Source organism: Orcinus orca, chromosome 4 (assembly GCF_937001465.1).
Source record: "Orcinus orca chromosome 4, mOrcOrc1.1, whole genome shotgun sequence".
Taxonomy (NCBI): Eukaryota; Metazoa; Chordata; class Mammalia; order Artiodactyla; family Delphinidae; genus Orcinus; species Orcinus orca.
This window is the reverse complement of record NC_064562.1, coordinates 90,579,264-90,596,564: the sequence shown is the minus strand read 5'-3', so window position 1 is coordinate 90,596,564 and position 17,301 is coordinate 90,579,264. Positions and strand designations below refer to the sequence as shown.

The following is a 17,301-nucleotide window of genomic DNA, read 5'->3' as shown; positions in this document are numbered from 1 at the left end:
ACATATTCATTTAGTAAAGAGACTGATTGTAGGTGCTTTTGCTTAAGGGATTTAACAGCTTACTGGGAAGTTCTGTTGTCTGAATATAAAAGAGTATAATACAGAGAAAACTCTAATGATTAATAGAAATATCCTGTTAATAATATTCAATTCAAATAGAATCATATCACAAATAACAAATATGAACATATAGCTTAATATGAGAAAGTCTGACAGTTTCATGAGGCAAAGATTCATTCTATAGGTATTTAATAAACATTTAGATGATATAACGTGTATTAATATCCAGCAATGATAAGCGAACCAGCATACAGCACAGTCTTGCCATTTTGACTATTTGCAAGGTATGTAGAAGATCTAAGATTTGTATGTAATTCTACTGTGACATAACTGAATTTCACATGCTATGAGGCTGGTGTGCATAGTAACCAGTAATTCAGCTAAACAGTCACATCTCAAACCATTTTTGCTGTTTTCTTCTTGTTACTTTATATTCATTTAATACATAAAGTGTCTGAAGATGACACCTGAATTTCTAAGTAAAAATGAATCCCAAATCAGGATGAACATTAGAATCACTTGGGGAGCTTACATCGACAAATATAGGATCAAAGCCTATTATTAAGTTGCCATGATGATTCTCAGGCAACCACCATGGACTTACTGTTTTACTCCATCAACAGGAGAGAAAAAACATTTGATGATAATCTCTGTATACTTCTTTGGCTATAGTATATGTAAATGTCTTAAGAGACTACTGTAAGGGGGAAACAGATTAATGTACTTTGTTTTTAGTAGACCTGTCTTACAAGAAATACTAAACTCAGCCCTTCGGGCTGAAACGAGAAAACAATAGACAGTTAACTTGAAGCTGTAAGAAATAAAGAACACTGGTAAAGGTAATCACATAGGTAATATAAAGCCAGCATTACTGAACTTCTGATTTGTAACTCCTTTTTAAATATATGACTTAAAAGGAAAATGCATAAAATAATAATCATATATATGTAAAATAAAACAATGTATAAAGATATAATTTTATCAATTAAAATATAAAGGGAGTGGAATAAAGTTGTATAAAAGCAGACTATCTCTATACTCATGAAACTAAGTTGCTATTATTCTAACTAGGCTGTTACAACTTTAAGATGTTAAGTGTAATCATTAAGAAAATAACTAAAAAATATACACAAAAGCAAGGAATCAAAAAGGTTCCCTACAAAAAACAACTACAGCTGACCCTTGAACAACACAAGAGTTAGGGGTGCTGACCCTCTACACAGTTCAAACCTGTGTTGTTCAAGGGTCAACTGTAAATACAAAAACGAGAGGCTATGGAGCAATTAAGTAACAAAAAATAGGTAAGACACAGAGAAAACTAACAGCTATATGGCAGAAGTAACTTCTTCCTTATCAGTAATTACTTTAAATGAAAATAGATTAAATCCCCCAATTAAAAAGCAGAGAAGCAGAGTACATTAAGGGGGGGGGAAAAGATCCATCTATATCTTATCTACAAGAGACTCACTTTAGATATAAAAACACAAATTATTTGAAAGTAAAAGGATGAAAAAAATATACTCATTCAAACAGTAACCAAATGAGAGCTATTTTAGAATTAGACAAAATGGATTGCAAAAGACCCAGAAGGACTGTATTGATGAAAGTAAAACCAGTAAGAAGATATGACTATTATAAACACATACGAACCTAGCCAACAAAGCCCCAAAATCTATGAAGCAAAAATTGACAGAATTGAAGGGAGAAATACATGTTTCCACAATAACAGATTTCAATACCCTATTTTCAATAATGGATGGAAAATCCAGACAGGGACTAAAAAGAAAATAAAGAACTTGAACAACACTATAAACCAATCAGATATCAGACATATATGGAACACTCCAACTAACAATAGCAGAATACATTTTTCTCAAGTGAACATGGTATAGTCTCCAGGGCAGACCGTATGGTAGGCCATAAAACAAGTCTTAATAAAAAGTACCTTTTCTGACCAGAATGGCATGAAACTAAGTCAATAAAAGAAGGAAAATAGGGAAAACTGGAAAATTCACACATATATGGAAATTAAACCACACATTCCTATGTTTTTTTTTTTGGCCGTGTGGCTTGTGAGATCTTAGTTCCCTGACTAGTGATTGAACCCAGGGCCTTGGCAGTGAAAGGAAGAGTCCTAACCACTGGACCGCACCAGGGAATTCCCAAACCACACTCTTAAACAACCAATGGGTCAAAGAAGAAGTCACAAGAAAAATTAGAAAATACCTTAAGACAAGTAAAACAAAAACACAACATACCATACTTATAGGATTCAGCACTGGTAGTACTAAAAGGGAAAATTACAGCGATAACACCCTCTGTTAAGAAACATCTCAATGAATGATCTAACTGTATACCTTAAGAAACTGTACACCTTAACTAGAAAAAGAAAAGTGAACACTTCAGATTACATGGTAACTTAAAATGAAATGTTTAAAGATACTCAAAAGTACTGCATGCTAGATAGAACTAAAAAGTATGTGCCAGTGATTTCAATCCTAACTGACGACTTCAGTACTTTTCCCACATCACTGTTGCCTCTCGCAAATCTAATCCCTTTTTCACATGACTGCCTTGCAACTGAATAGGGCTAAAAAGGTTCCTTAACATAGACCTTGTGTTCTAGGCAAATACATACATCACTTTTTCACTTTATGAAAGTGCTTTCTGGAAAATCCCAAAATAAAAGTTATTTAAAAAAAAAAGGAAAAAGAATTTGCAAACAAAATATATTTATTAAGTAAACAGAAACTAGAATTGGAAGATATTTTAGGGATTATCTATTTCATATCTTGCATTTTATGGATAAGGCAACTGAAGCAGAGAAGTAAAGTTTTTACTCAGATAGCTAAGACTAGAACCTATGTCTCCTGAAAGAGCTACAGGAGGCAGAGATAAACTGTTGATTACAACCTCAAATAAGATTAGGGATAAGGCTTCATGTCACACATAGAAAAATCATAGTACTTTAAATACAAGCTGAAGGAACCAGTTTAAACGTGCAAAGCAAAAGCACAGCGATGGGAAAATAGACATTGCTTTAAAGTTTCTTGGAGGTCATTTGTAGACAATCCTAGGCTACTTCGTACTTGTTCACTCACCCTGCATCATATATAAAGTTCTATTTTACATAAAAACACTTCTTAAACAAGTGTTTTGCAATTGTTTACCTGCCTGTCTTTCCACTAGAGACAAATCTCTCTGTGACTGGTGTAACAAATCTAATTTTGTATTACCATAGACCTGCCACAGAGTATCTCGTATGTGTGTGCATATTTTTGAGGAATTATCTTTTGAGGTTGAAGTATAGTTTTAAGGAGAGAAATTTTCACTACATGGCTTTCTAAATTATCAAACTGAAGTAACTGAAGCCCATCTTAATACAAAGGTAAAAATAACATAAAGACCAAATCAACTTATGTCACAGAATCAGCTAAAGCTAACTGCAAACAAACAGGAAACAAACAAAACAACCAAATAGAACTTATTAGATAGGAACAATTTTGTAAGATGAAACTTAAAATTTACAATAGAAGAATAAAACCATAAAAATGTTTTTATTCTAATGCGAATAGTAAAAGGAAAAAGTTTAGCATTTTTTAAAAAGGAAAAATAATTGTTTGACTTATTAAAAATCAACATGACTTACTCTTTAATATCACGAAGTTGATCAACATCTTGTGATCTTGTAAAATCTGGATCATGGGCTAGCAGGTGAATCATATACGGAACTACATACTCAGGCAACAGTGATAATAATTTCTCTGAAGTGAAAACATTATTATTAACAATAGTAATAATAGCCTTTATAAAAATCCCTCCCTAATTTACGTTCTAACCGCTTCAGTTAACATTTTTTCCCTCAGTTATTTCTAAATTAGAGGCAACATGACATCTAGATGATACTGAAATAACTTTTTTCAATTTTGAAGGCTACTGAAGACAAAGGATAATTTAAGATTGAGTCCCTGGCAAAGCTAGGAAAGTAATTCTTTACTCTCTGACATCAGAGCAATGTGTTCAAATCAAGCCACACTGCAGATTCCCTAAGGAAAAACGCAGTTCCTCCAAACACTTTTATGCATTATAACTAGGACTCAGAAACCAGGATTTTAGATTTTACTTACATCTTAGCTACAACAACAGCATTCTATAAAGGTCCCAGTGTTATTATAAACTATAATAGAAATATATGAAATAAAACCCTCCACAAATTGATACACTGACAAGATATATCTGCACACTGAGCACTTTGAAAGTTACTTACCAGTAGCCATGGGGTTCTGTTTAATGTACTCCCTGCGTATACTGATATTTTTTAGTAAACACTGTCGTGCATGTGCTCTTCTCTCCTTCACAGGATCTTTGGCACACAAGGCAAAGATCGCCATATACTCCAATGGGAGGAGTAACTTCACAAGTGCCTTATGTAGCTTCTGAGCAAATATCTGCCTTACTTGATAGCACTCATCCTACAGCAGCACAAAACCAAAAATACTTAAATAAAAGTATTAGTACTTTTAAAACCATGATAAAAACCCCTAGTTTAGTTTTTAAAAATTGGCAAACATTTACAAAAAAAACAGTTTAAGCATTTTTAATGTCTTCATTTAAAAAAAAAAAATAATTATACTGAGGGAGTAAATAACAATTTTGGGGAGTTAACTAGTTAGAATAGTAATAATAGCAATCCCTTTTGTGCATACATCCATACAGCAAATGGATCTGTAATCTATAGAAAGTAAATAAATTTAACTTTGAAGGCCAAGTAAATGACAAAAATAAGATTGTTACTTACATTAATAACAAGCGCACAGAGCTGAAACTGTTCTGGGGTTATAATTTCATGGTAACAAGGTTCCTGAGCAAGCTTCATTATGGCACTACCAGCAGCTAATCGCAAGCGAGACATATCAGATTTACTATAAACAAACAAAAAAGAAATAAACATTTCCTATAACCATTATCATTCACAAAACTCTTTGATCCCTTTTTGACTGTTAAGGTCTTTATCATAATTTATGCTTAAAATGACATAATGTACAAATATGGGAAAGTTACTTTGAGTCCTTCAATTCAACACAGGGCAGAAGGCTCAAATCATCGTGACTATCTGATATTAAATTTATCTGCCTTCATTTAAAATTTTTAAATTTATTTTATTCAGGTATAGCTCATTTATAATATTATATTAATTTCAGGTGTACAACATAGTGATTCAAAATTTTTATAGATTATACTCCATTTATATTTATTATACAATCTTGGCTATATTCCCCATGTTGTACAATATATCCTTGTACCTTTTTTTATACATAGCAGTTTGTACCTTTTAAGCCTGTACCCCTATCTTGCCCCTCCCCCTCCCCAACAGTAACCACTAGTTTGTTCTCTGTATCTGTGAGTCTGCTTCTTTGTTATATTCACTAGTTTCTTTAATTAATCAATCAATCAATCAAATTAATTAACTTTTTGGCTGTGTTGGGTCTTTGTTGCTGGACGCGGGCTTTCTCTAGTTGTGGCGAGCGGGGGCTACTCTTCGTTGCAGTGCGTGGGCTTCTCATTGCGGTGGCTTCTCTTGTTGTAGAGCACAGGCTCTAGAGCGCAGGCTCAGTAGTTGTGGTGCATGGGCTTAGTTGCTTTGCAGCATGTGGGATCTTCCCAGACTAGGGCTCGAACCCGTGTCCCCTGCATTGGCAGGCAGATTCTTAACCACTGTACCACCAGGGAAGTCCTCATTAGTTTCTTTTAATTTTTTAGGTTCTATATATAAGTGATAACATATGGTATTGTCTTTGTCTGACTTATTTCACTAAGCATGATACTCTCCAGGTCAATCCATGTTGTTGCAAATGGCAAAATTTCATTCTTTTTTTATGTCTGCCTTCGTTTTTAGTTACACTCTAGCTTAGATCTTCCACCACAGCTAAGCAACTCTGCTTATGCGTACAACAGCACTAACTGCAACGCTAGCAAGAAACATTTACATTAGGAACTGTATTTCTCATTTTAAGAGGCATTCACATTCATCATAGAAAACTTGATATTAAAAAAACCTGAAAAATTAAAAATCACTTATTTAAAATCTATTGTATGTCCCACAATTTTTAAATGCATACACATATTTACACAGACATAACAGAAATCAATCTTAAGCCTACAAATGTCTGATGAAATGGAGGGGGCTATGAATTAGGAGGTGATCTGTACCAGAAAGTGGGAGGCATCAGACAAATATCTAAAAGGAAAGGATATGGAGGTGAGAGCCAGTCTCTCTCAGGTACTAGTCTCTGAGGCAGACTTTCCTTTGCAACAGGAAGTTTTCCAAGGGACTCCAGGAGTCCAGGCACTCCCACCCACACCCAGTCAACTTTTATAACCTAAATGGTAAAATGTGACAGTGAGGTGGTGAAAGGATAGTCTTCTTACTTCAACTGTTATAAGGAACATAACATAGCTTTGATAAATTAAAGACTTTAGGAAATGTGGAAAGCTGCCCTGAATCCACAAGGGACTATTATTTAGCATACAGGAGGAGAAAACATGGCACTCTTGGACCACATGACCATCAAACTGAGCACTGGTAACAATGAGGAACCTTCAAATGGCTTTTGAGGCAAATGATTCAGGAATTTAAAAAATTAATGCTACTATTTGTGTACTTAACTCTGTAAGATGAGGAAACTGAGGCTTAGGAAAGTGACTTATACAAGTTCACACAGCTAGTAAATGGAGCGTAGGTAGAGTTGAATAAGTTTCTGATTCCAGAGCCTAAGCTAAACTATGGGATACATAACATCTAATTAAGATCTGCATAATATTTCATAACATGTGTGTTCCACAGTTAACCATTCCCCTATCTTCTGTGATGATAAAAAATGCTGGAAAGAACATGTTTGTGTATGTATTTTTGTATGATTCTTTTATAATTTCATGAGTGTAAAAATAAAGAGTCAAAAAAAAAGAGTCAATGGATAACATTTTTAAGGACTTAGAAACAAAGTGCCAAACTGTCCTGCCAAGACTGTGCCCATTTATATTCACAGGATTTATGAGGGAACCCATTTCCCTGATCCCATGGAGTGATGATTGCTTAAAAAACTTTTTGCTGATTTGACAGACAAGAGGTTCCACTTAAATTAAAATTGTACTTATTGTATTTAGTGATGTCAAACACTTTTTTAAAGGTAAACTGGTAATATATAATCTTCATCTTTATTGGGGATCCTATTTATCATTGATTTGTAAGAGCTCATTATTAAGCCTTTGCTGTACACTGTACATAGTTTCCCCAAATTTAAAACTTCTCATTATCTCTACTCTTCAATCTGTTCATGCAAAGCTACCCTTGGCTTATTTTATGATAAAAATAATTTTGATTTAGTTTATTTAGTTTTCTTCAGTTTATCAGAGCATTCAGCATCTCTACTGTAATTGTGCATTTCCTATCTCCTCCACTAGAATGCATATCCCTTAGAGGGAGAGATTATTGTATCTTTAAAAGGCTTGGTAGTACCTGGCATGATAGTGCTCAATAAATACTGAAAGCATAAATACATAGTTAAATCTATCCTCTAACAAAAATTTTAAAGTAAGAATCCATCGCAAGTAGAACTTTTCAGTTATTTCAGCTGGACCCTAGTAAATAAAAAAATTTGGCTTTTATTTTCATCTTAAAAGGAACAGAAAGAAGAAATGGTGATCTCACAGATTTGAAGAGTGAACAGGTGTAGAAATGAAACATTTTTCTTTGGCATTTGCAGAACCTTGTATAGTCTTCTGCAAACCATTAGGAGGCTGCATCTCTTTCTTCTTTGAACCTACACAGAAATTTTTATTCCCTTCGTGGCATCAAGACACTCTACTTGTTCAATCACTATACTAGGGTAAGTTCCTTAAAGGCAGGAACGGAATTTTATCTGTTATTGCTGCAATGCTTTTCATAGTGTTTTGCAAAGAGTAGTAATTCAACAAATATTTGTTTAACTGATTCAAATGTTGAAGTTAACTGTAACAATGCTGTAGTGATTATTACTAAAAATTTACTGGAGAAAGGTGTCTTTAGGGATGAAGAAAAATACATGATCATTATTCAGATATAAACCCCAAATAAGTATGTAAAATTTAAACACAAAGCACATAGTGCAATTACAACAGTCAATATTAAGTAAATAATTCCTACGTAAGCTCTACCAACATCTTGAGCTAAAAAAACCTGGAAAGGAAGAAAAATCTCACCTGATCTTCTTTTGCTCTGTCAGGTCACCCTCACTAACCAACATCGCTGATAATAACCGAAGAGTTGAATTGGCAGATTTAGACTGGTTGTTTTTCATACCCAACAGCCACCTTACCAGAAGTTTAATTGCCTGTACCTATAAAATATTAACATGCTAAAAAAAGAAAGCAACTTAAAATTCCACTTAAAGGTTAGATTAATTTATGTTAATTAGATTAGTGAGATTACTTAGCTGCCGGAAGACATGTTTTATTAAACAAGCCTATAGGATAATAACAATGAGAACTAATACTTATTCTGTTTAATCTATGCCAGGTACTTTCCCCAGAGTTACACATATATTACTTTATTTAATCTCCCAAACAACTCTATGAGAGAGGTTTTTTTTTTTTTTTCTGGTACGCGGGCCTCTCACTGTTGTGGCCTCTCCCGTCGTGGAGCACAGGCTTCGGAAGCGCAGGCTCAGTGGCCATGGCTCATGGGCCTAGCCGCTCCGCGGTATGTGGGATCTTCCCGGACCGGGGCACGAACCCGTGTCCCCTGCATCGGCAGGCAGACTCTCAACCACTGCGCCACCAGGGAAGCCCCGAGAGAGGTATTCTTATTTCCAATAAATAAGGCAACTTAGACACATTACTGTGATAACTTGCCCAAGGTCTGGCTCCTTGAATTCAGACTTTTCACACCTGAACAATTGCTTTTCAAATTGTTTAAAAATATATTGTTTAAAAATAACTGAACTATACTGATTACAGTGATTAAAAATAACTATTTAGATAGACTGTAATATTTTTTGTAGTACTGAAAAACTATTTTGATTAAAAAACTAGGAGATTTCATAATTATTTGTAGCCATAATTGCTTGGTGGCTTATACTCAAAAGATTGTTATGGAATACATGCAAGAACTATCTAAAGAATGTAGATATTATTTACTATATTTACTGACAACCTGGAAAAAGGAACTGATGGAATAAATGCGAACTGTGAAGCTACAAGGTGAAACAGATTATCAATCAAGTAAGATGATAATGAAGAAGTCTTGTTTTAAATCCCAAGACTACCACTTTAAAAATTAGCTTTCCTGAGGGATAATTTACATCTATCAGAAGTTTACAATATGATGACAGCCATCTGTTTTTGCCAAGTTAATATTCTTATGCCTGTAGACAGACATTGGTAATGAGGCTAGGCCTGAGGTGCTCTGAGCATCAATATTCTACAATCTCTATGTAAAACAGCCTCACTGAAATTATCTTAGCAAGGCAGGAAGGTCTAAAGAACATGCTGACATACACCTATATGTAAATAAGTCAATGACAACTACAATTTGAGAAACATACTTTTTTTTTTTTTTTTTTTGCAGTACGCGGGCCTCTCACTGTTGTGGCCTCTCCCGTTGAGGAGCACAGGCTCCGGACGTGCAGACTCAGCGGCCATGGCTCACGGGCCCAGCCGCTCTGCAGCATGTGGGATCTTCCCGGACTGGGGCACAAACCCGTGTCCCCTGCATCGGCAGGCGGACTCTCAACCACTGCGCCACCAGGGAAGCCCACAACTTTTGATTTAAAAATAAAGTACCTCATTTAAAATGCTTATTAACTGTTAGGTTTTAAAAAAAAGGGTATCTATAAATGTTCTTTATCTCAACATAAAAGTTATTAAGACCTACACAAATTTACCTTTGCTAGTACTTCAGGGGAAACCTCTTCATCTGGAGACCATAATTTCCCATTCTTCTCACCTGTTGACTATAGACAATTGAATAAATTTAACTTTTAGAAAAAAATTTTAAATTTTGCTCATGAAGTTTTTCATGCTTAACAGTGCAGTGCTCTAGGAAACCCACAGAAAGTCACCAAGTAGGGACTTGAAGAGAAGAACAAAGTTAGAGGGCTCAAACTTCCTGATTTTGAAACTTAACTACAAATCTATGAGAATCAAGACACTGTGGCTGGTACCTACATAAGTATAGACATATAGACCAATGGAATGAAACAGAAACCCAGAAAACCTCACATATATCACATATATGGTCTACTGATTTTTAACAAAAGTGCTAAGACCATTTATTGGGAAAAGAACAGTCTCCTCAATAAATGGTGCTGGAAAAACTAGATACAGCGACAAGCAAAGGAATGAAGCTGGACTATTACCTTATATCATATATAAAAATTAACTCAAAAAAATGGATCAAAGATCTTTACTTAAGAACTAAGACTAAAAAACTCCTAGAAGAAGGTACAGGGGAAAATCTTTATAATCCTGGATTTGGCAAATACCTGACAAAGGTCTAATATTCAGAATATATAAAGAATTTTTACAACTCAACAACAACAAATTCAATTAAAAGTGGGCAAAAGACTCAATATCCAAAGAACAGCCATTAAGCACATGGAAAAAAATCTCAACATCATTAGTCATGAGGGAAACAAATCAAAACCACAAGATACTACTTTGCACCTACTAGGATGACTATTATCAAAAAAAACCAGGAAAGAATAAGTGTTGGCCAAGATGTAAGGAAACTGGAAGACTTGAGCATGGCTGCTGGGAATGTAAAATGGTACAGCCACTGTGGAAAAATGTTTGGCAGTCCCTCAAAAAGTTTAGCATACAATGACCATGTGACCCAGCAATTCCACTCCTAGGTATATACCCCAAAGATTTGACTTTGGGGACTCAAATGTTCATATCAGCATTACTCACAACAGTCAAAAGGTAGAAAAAACCCAAGAGTCCATCAATAGAAGATAAACAAAATGTAAGTTACACATACAATGGAATACTATTCTGGCATAAAATGAAGTTCTGATACATACTACAACATAGCTGAATCTTGAAACCGTTATGCTAAGAGAAATAAGCCAGACACAAAAGGATAAATATTGTATGATAAGAGGTATCTAGAATAGGCGAATTCATAAAGCAGGAAAATAGAATAGAGGTTACCAGAGTCTGGGGGGAGAGAAGGCAATGGGGAGTTACTGGTTAATAGATACAGAGTTTCTCTCTGAGATGATAAAGTTCTGGAAATAGTGGCAATGGTTACACAACAATGTGGGTGTATATTGTAGGTGGTGGCTTGGGCCATTGTTGAGAGTTGCTTGGCTTTCCTGGGTTATCCTCTGTGTACACAGGAGGTACACATGTTATTAAACTTCTGTTTGTTTTTTAAACAAAAAATACCCAACAACAAGAATGTGGGTGTATATAATGTAAGAGAACTGTACACTTAAAAAGGGATAAAATGGCAAAGTTTATATTATTTATATTTTACTACACATAAAAAAAGAGAACTATATTAAAATAGAATTATCAACAATCAAGTCATCATCTAAGAAGTGTCAAATTTCACATCTGTTGCCAGCCAAATCTATCAGTAGTGCAAAGAACAGATGTATGGAGTAGGAAATGAGGCTTTGGCCATGCTCTTGCATCCCTATCACATCCAAATGGAGGAAGGGAAAAGAGTAAGGAGTGCGCTGGCAAGTATTTTTTTTTAAGTTCCAATACTGAGTGTTCAAAGGCTACTGGACCATTTAGAAAGACTAGATAAATTGGATAAGTTAGTACTGCACTGAAAGTCATCCACAATGATCCAGCAGGTAGACTGATTTGTGTCTTCATTCAATAACTCTTTAATTTAGATCTGTTTGGTAAAGTGGTGATTCTTAATCAGACACGTGTTTCAGTAATCACTTGGGGAGCCTTTCCAAGCTATACATCCCAAAGCTCCAACCCAAAGCTAATTCATCAGTATGTGTGCACGCATGTGTGCATGCTCACACACACACACTTCAATAACTAAAATAGAATACATAATCTAGTGCCAAAAGTGCAATGTAATTTATATTTCAAAAAGCTAGTCAAATACAATTCCACTTATACTTTAAACAATATTTGATAAAACAAAATTCTAGTACTCTAGTTAATTGTCCTTCATAGTGTTTGACTTATATTTTTTACTTCATGATTCATCTATCTCATGTTCTCATTTTTTTCTTTGTTAAAGAAAAGTTAAGTTCTAGTAATAATAGCTACACAGCAGGATGTCATTTGGAAATTTAAGTAAGTAAATAAGGAGGTAAAATATATAATAATTTTAAAGTAAAAGAGAATCATACATAGAGAGAAGCAGAAGTGTTGTTTCTGTGACAAAGATGTAAACAGTCTTAATCTTATGATTCTAAATTAAATGAGAAACTTACCCTGTCATTCATTAGCAGATCTTTCACAATAAAATTTGCTACTACAGATTTCATTGGGGAAGCAAATTGATCTGGTGCTAACATAGATATGTGGCCCAATGAAACTAATGGAGTTATAAGTTGTTCTGGTACATCAGCATTGAGACTCCTACTGAGTGGCTATAAAAATAAAACAGTCAAAATTACTAGTTTGTTTTATAAATATCTAGACATTGTACAGAAACAGTAAATGTTCCTGAGTCCTCCTGAATTTATCATGCCCCAAAAAATCTGTTCTAATGAGATGATCAAAAGTAACTTCAATCATATTAGACACTTGATTCTTATTTCACCTACCAAAATTTAATAAGATTCAAAGGTAAACAAAGATAAAAGAAAAAAGTAAATCCCACATATAAGGTAGAAGTAAAAGCAAGAAAATTCCTGCATGGTCAAATCAGCATTATTTTCAAGTCATGTACAATAGTTTTGTTATGTTGTTGAATTTCTTAACCTGTGGGACCATTTTAAATGACCATGGATCATAAAAAATAAGAGTTCATGGGTTCTGTTCATATTGTATCCAATTTATAATAGGAATACTTTTCCAGTAGTGGAATCAGGCAAAGGATCATACATCAGGAAAGGCAAACAGAACGAATTTTTAAGTAGGATTGTCCAGAATTTTAAACTGGGTGGTTCAAAGTCATCTACTGATAGTTTCTTAAACTAAATGGACCACTGAGCCAATGAAGCTAAAATTAAGTAAAATGTTGTAACACAAAACACACCAACACACCAAACATCTTTCAATATGTAGTATTTGGTTATATAGTCTGATCTAAAGGCTGGGAATATCTAAAGTGCTGAATAAAACAAAGAGTCCCTGCTCCCATGGAATTTATATTCTAGAGTGGGACTAAATAGCTAAAAAACCAACTTTCTATCTTCATCAAACCACAGAGCATGAAAATAAAAATCAACAACACATCCTATGTAATTATATATACCTCAAAAATCTGTGCAAGCTGTACTTCTTTATTTGTGAATATGGCATGTATACAGTGAACGGCCTGTTTTGCTTGGTGGGGAGTACCTCTCTTTGCTTTCTGATGTAAGATGGGAATTAAGGTCCTGCAAAAAATAATAATCAGTTAAAAAAAAAAAAAAAGCCCATAAACCACAAGTAGTTCTTCTGGTTGTCTCCTACTTCATCTGCAGTAACTATCTGGATGTATGCTGGTAGAAAGCCTCTCTTCTAAATTACCTGATCTATAAAAAGATCTAAAACTCCTTCCCTGTCCCCAAGTATAATCCCAGAAATACAATGCCTCAAAAAAAAGGGCTACTACAGAAGACAATTTTCATTTTAAAGCCACCTCATGAATATGGAGAAATAAACAAGCCACCCTTAATTTATAATCTAAAATTGCCCCATGCTATATTTTTACATTTATCTTCTGAGAAAATATTCCTAAATTTTCCACTTCCCTTTCACAATTCCCTTCAGTTATTCCCTTCAGTTTTTTTAAGAATCAAGTGTTTTTCTGTTTTTGTTTTTTTAAATATTTATTTATTTATGGCTCTGTTGGGTCTTAGTTGCAGCATGCAGGATCTTTTGTTGTGGCTTCTCTCTAGTTGTGGCACATGGGCTCCAGGGTGCATGGGCGCAGTTGCAGTGCGAGCACTCTCTAGTTGTGGTGCATGGGCTCCAGAGTGTGTGGGCTCTCTAGTTGTGGTGCAGGGGCTCAGCAGTTGCGGCTCATGGGCTTAGTTGCCCCAGGGCACGTGGGATCTTAGTTCCCTGACCAGGGATCAAACCCGTGTCCCCTGCATTGGAAGGCAGATTCTTAACCACTGGACCACCAGGGAAGTCCCCTGTTCAGTTATTTTTAAAGCAACCATGGGGGGAAATAAAGTAGCAAAAGGCCAAGTTACATTAAAAAACAGAAATGGACATACCAGTGAAAGAGAGTATGCAAGGATATAGACAATACATAGGTAGAAAAGTAACAAAAACTTCTAACAATTATTGAGTACTTGTGCTAAGCACCCTTCTAAGTGGTGTTTTTAAAACAAAACAAAACAAAACAAACATGGATTAATTAAATCAATCCTCACAATCACCCAAAGACTATTATTATGATCATTAAACAGATGAGAAAACTAAAGCACAAACATATTATTTATATAAGCTTCTTAAGGTGACAGAGATAGGAAATGGTGGAATTGAGATTTAAAGATAAACATTTCTGGTCAGGGAACTAAGATCCCACGTGCAGCGGGCCAACTACGGAGCCTGTGCGCTGCCAACTACAGAGCCCATGCGCTCTGGAGCCCGCGTGCCACAACTAGAGCGAAGCTCATGTGCCACAACAAAGAACCCACGTGCCACAACTAAGACCCGACGCAGCCAAAATTTAAAAAATAAAATAAATGATTGTGACCGCCTGGAGGGGTGGGATAGGGAGGGTGGAAGGGTGGGAGGGAGGGAGACGCAAGAGGGAAGACATATGGGAACATATGTATATATATAACTGATTCATTTTGTTGTGAAGCTGAAACTAACATACCATTGTAAAGCAATTATACTCCAATAAAGATGTTAAAATGAAAAAAAATAAATGAAATAAAATAAAATGGAAATTGTTTTTTAAAAAAGATAAACATTTCTGTTCCAAATCCATGCACTTAACCACCACACTGACACTGAAGATTTACAACAATCTTTCTATAGAATATGGAAATACATATTACAGTCAATGCATTAAAATTGGCATACACATCAAATAGATAAGATTCATAAAAAATATATCAAAATGTTAACACTGACTCTTTCTTTTCCTTTATATTTTCTAAAGTTTCACCTTTTTACAATGATCTTATAAGTAGTTTTTTAAATCAGAAGAAAATCTGTAAAGCAAAACAAATATTTAAGGAAAGATACTTGTCATATATTTAATGCAATAAGACTACTTCATAAAGGTCAATGATATCAAATGCAATGGTGACAAAGGGTCCTCTTATAATAATGGGAGGCTAGACATTAAGAGCAATGCACCTCAAAGAAAAAACGGGAACATATGCTGGTCAGTCTAAGTCGAATTTGATATTTATGAATATGACACATTTCTCTCGCTGCAATTTAGAATAATGAGAAGGATTTTCATGCCAAAATAGCTTCCTTGACTAGCACTGTTTAAGTCTTTCTTTGAAATTCATTTATCAGGGGAACAGTTCTTGTAAATAACACCAGTTAGTAACAAAAGAAGATACAGTGTTGATCAAATTGTTGTTAAATATATTATTAATTCTTCTTAGCCTAATGAATGGATGATACATAGGTCAAGTTTAACCTTTCTCCTTGTTTTTCTAGTGTGCTACAATCCAGTGATGCCACCAGTGCTGTTACTGAGGTCCGCAGTGCTGTGCTTCTCTGCTTTTTCAGTGATTCTCTCCTTCCTTCCCCATTAGTCTTAAGAACAAGAGGTTTTAGTCCTTGTGTCCAAAGTTAACTCTTCCACTGCTTCCTCTGGGATAGAATTCCTTTAAGAATAAATCCTTTACCTTAAAAAAGTATAGGTTTTCCCACCTTGAAAAACTCACAAATTAACTTTATCCTGTGTCAATGATCTTTTTCTATAATGTACGAAGATAAAATTATCATTTCTAGACTATAAACTCCTTAAGAGCAGGGACTGACAGTGGTAATCTTTTATATTAGCCAGTACAGTGCTGACAATGAAGAGAATGTACAATAAATGTTGAGTTATTTCTCAAATTAAACTATTAGCTTACAAATTCAATAAAAACTTTTAGGAGTCATGAGTCCTCTTGTCCTATTATTACCTTGTAAGGAAAAACGGGTTTCATTTGGATTTACCCCAGTCTATTTACATATATATAATAACACCCGATTATAACAGCTATCAGCAATGTGTTCTTCCTCCAAAAGACATCAGCACAATTTTGATCCTAACGCAAGCTCTTTAAGATGCCAGAGTAAAAATACCAAAACATACTTCATTCTTATAAGGAGAGGGGAGGTAGTCTAGAAGAAGAGACAAAAGCACCATGGCCAACAACTAAGCAACTAATAAACATTTTATTAAGCACACTACTTGATTATCCAATTCTTGGGTGGGATATGAAGGTAGTAGCTATTGAATTTGGAGTTGGAGAGAAAAAGATAAATTAGGAAGATATATTAATCCTAAATTCTATACTAACTTTTGATTGTTAATATTAATATTTTGAAATCATGTTGTTTAAACAAAGTTTCAGGTTGTTCCTCTGCCCATATTCTAATGGTAGAGGAGGTGTGTGAGGCCGAGAAAAGATGAAAACAAAGGATACAGTAAAGTAGCTTCTAAATAAAAGTTGTCTTTCCTCTCTCCTATCTTCCTAAGGAAAAGGGAAACAATGATCCTATGACTCCCAAACTTGGAAAACTTTTGTGTTTACCATGAGAAAAAACATACTCACGATCGTATCTGGGGTAGGTCTGTTTCTATTTTGTGGCCTGTATTTCTAAAAATTTGTATAGCAGCTTCTGCTACCTTGTCATCTTCCATTCTGAGGCACTGTAACAGGGACTCATATGTCTCTGCAGAGTGGAACGAGGTAGGATGTGTGAAAGACAGAACCTAGAGGAATAGATATAACTTTATAAGTACAGACAATGGTTTTAATCCATTAAAAGAAGAGAACTATTTTCTACTACAAATAAAATTTTAAATTATGGGCTGCATATGCTAGCAATACAACTAAGATTATATCTTGCAGTCTCCCTTGAAGTTGAGTTGTGGCTAAT

At 34.7% G+C, this 17,301-nt stretch overlaps 1 protein-coding gene across 4 annotated transcripts in view; it reads right to left on the bottom strand.

Annotated features, from left to right (window-relative positions):
* PDS5A (PDS5 cohesin associated factor A) overlaps positions 1-17,301 on the bottom strand; it is a 127,444-nt gene that overhangs the window by 18,050 nt on the left and 92,093 nt on the right. For all 4 annotated transcript variants that reach the window (XM_049708776.1, XM_049708778.1, XM_049708779.1 and 1 more), the window contains exons 19-26: positions 16,974-17,134; positions 13,499-13,622; positions 12,510-12,668; positions 9,981-10,049; positions 8,299-8,435; positions 4,859-4,982; positions 4,328-4,532; positions 3,710-3,824 (exon numbers count right to left, since the gene is read on the bottom strand). In XM_049708776.1, the coding sequence (XP_049564733.1) occupies positions 3,710-3,824; positions 4,328-4,532; positions 4,859-4,982; positions 8,299-8,435; positions 9,981-10,049; positions 12,510-12,668; positions 13,499-13,622; positions 16,974-17,134 (1,094 nt within the window). The remainder of the gene's footprint in view (positions 1-3,709; positions 3,825-4,327; positions 4,533-4,858; positions 4,983-8,298; positions 8,436-9,980; positions 10,050-12,509; positions 12,669-13,498; positions 13,623-16,973; positions 17,135-17,301) is intronic.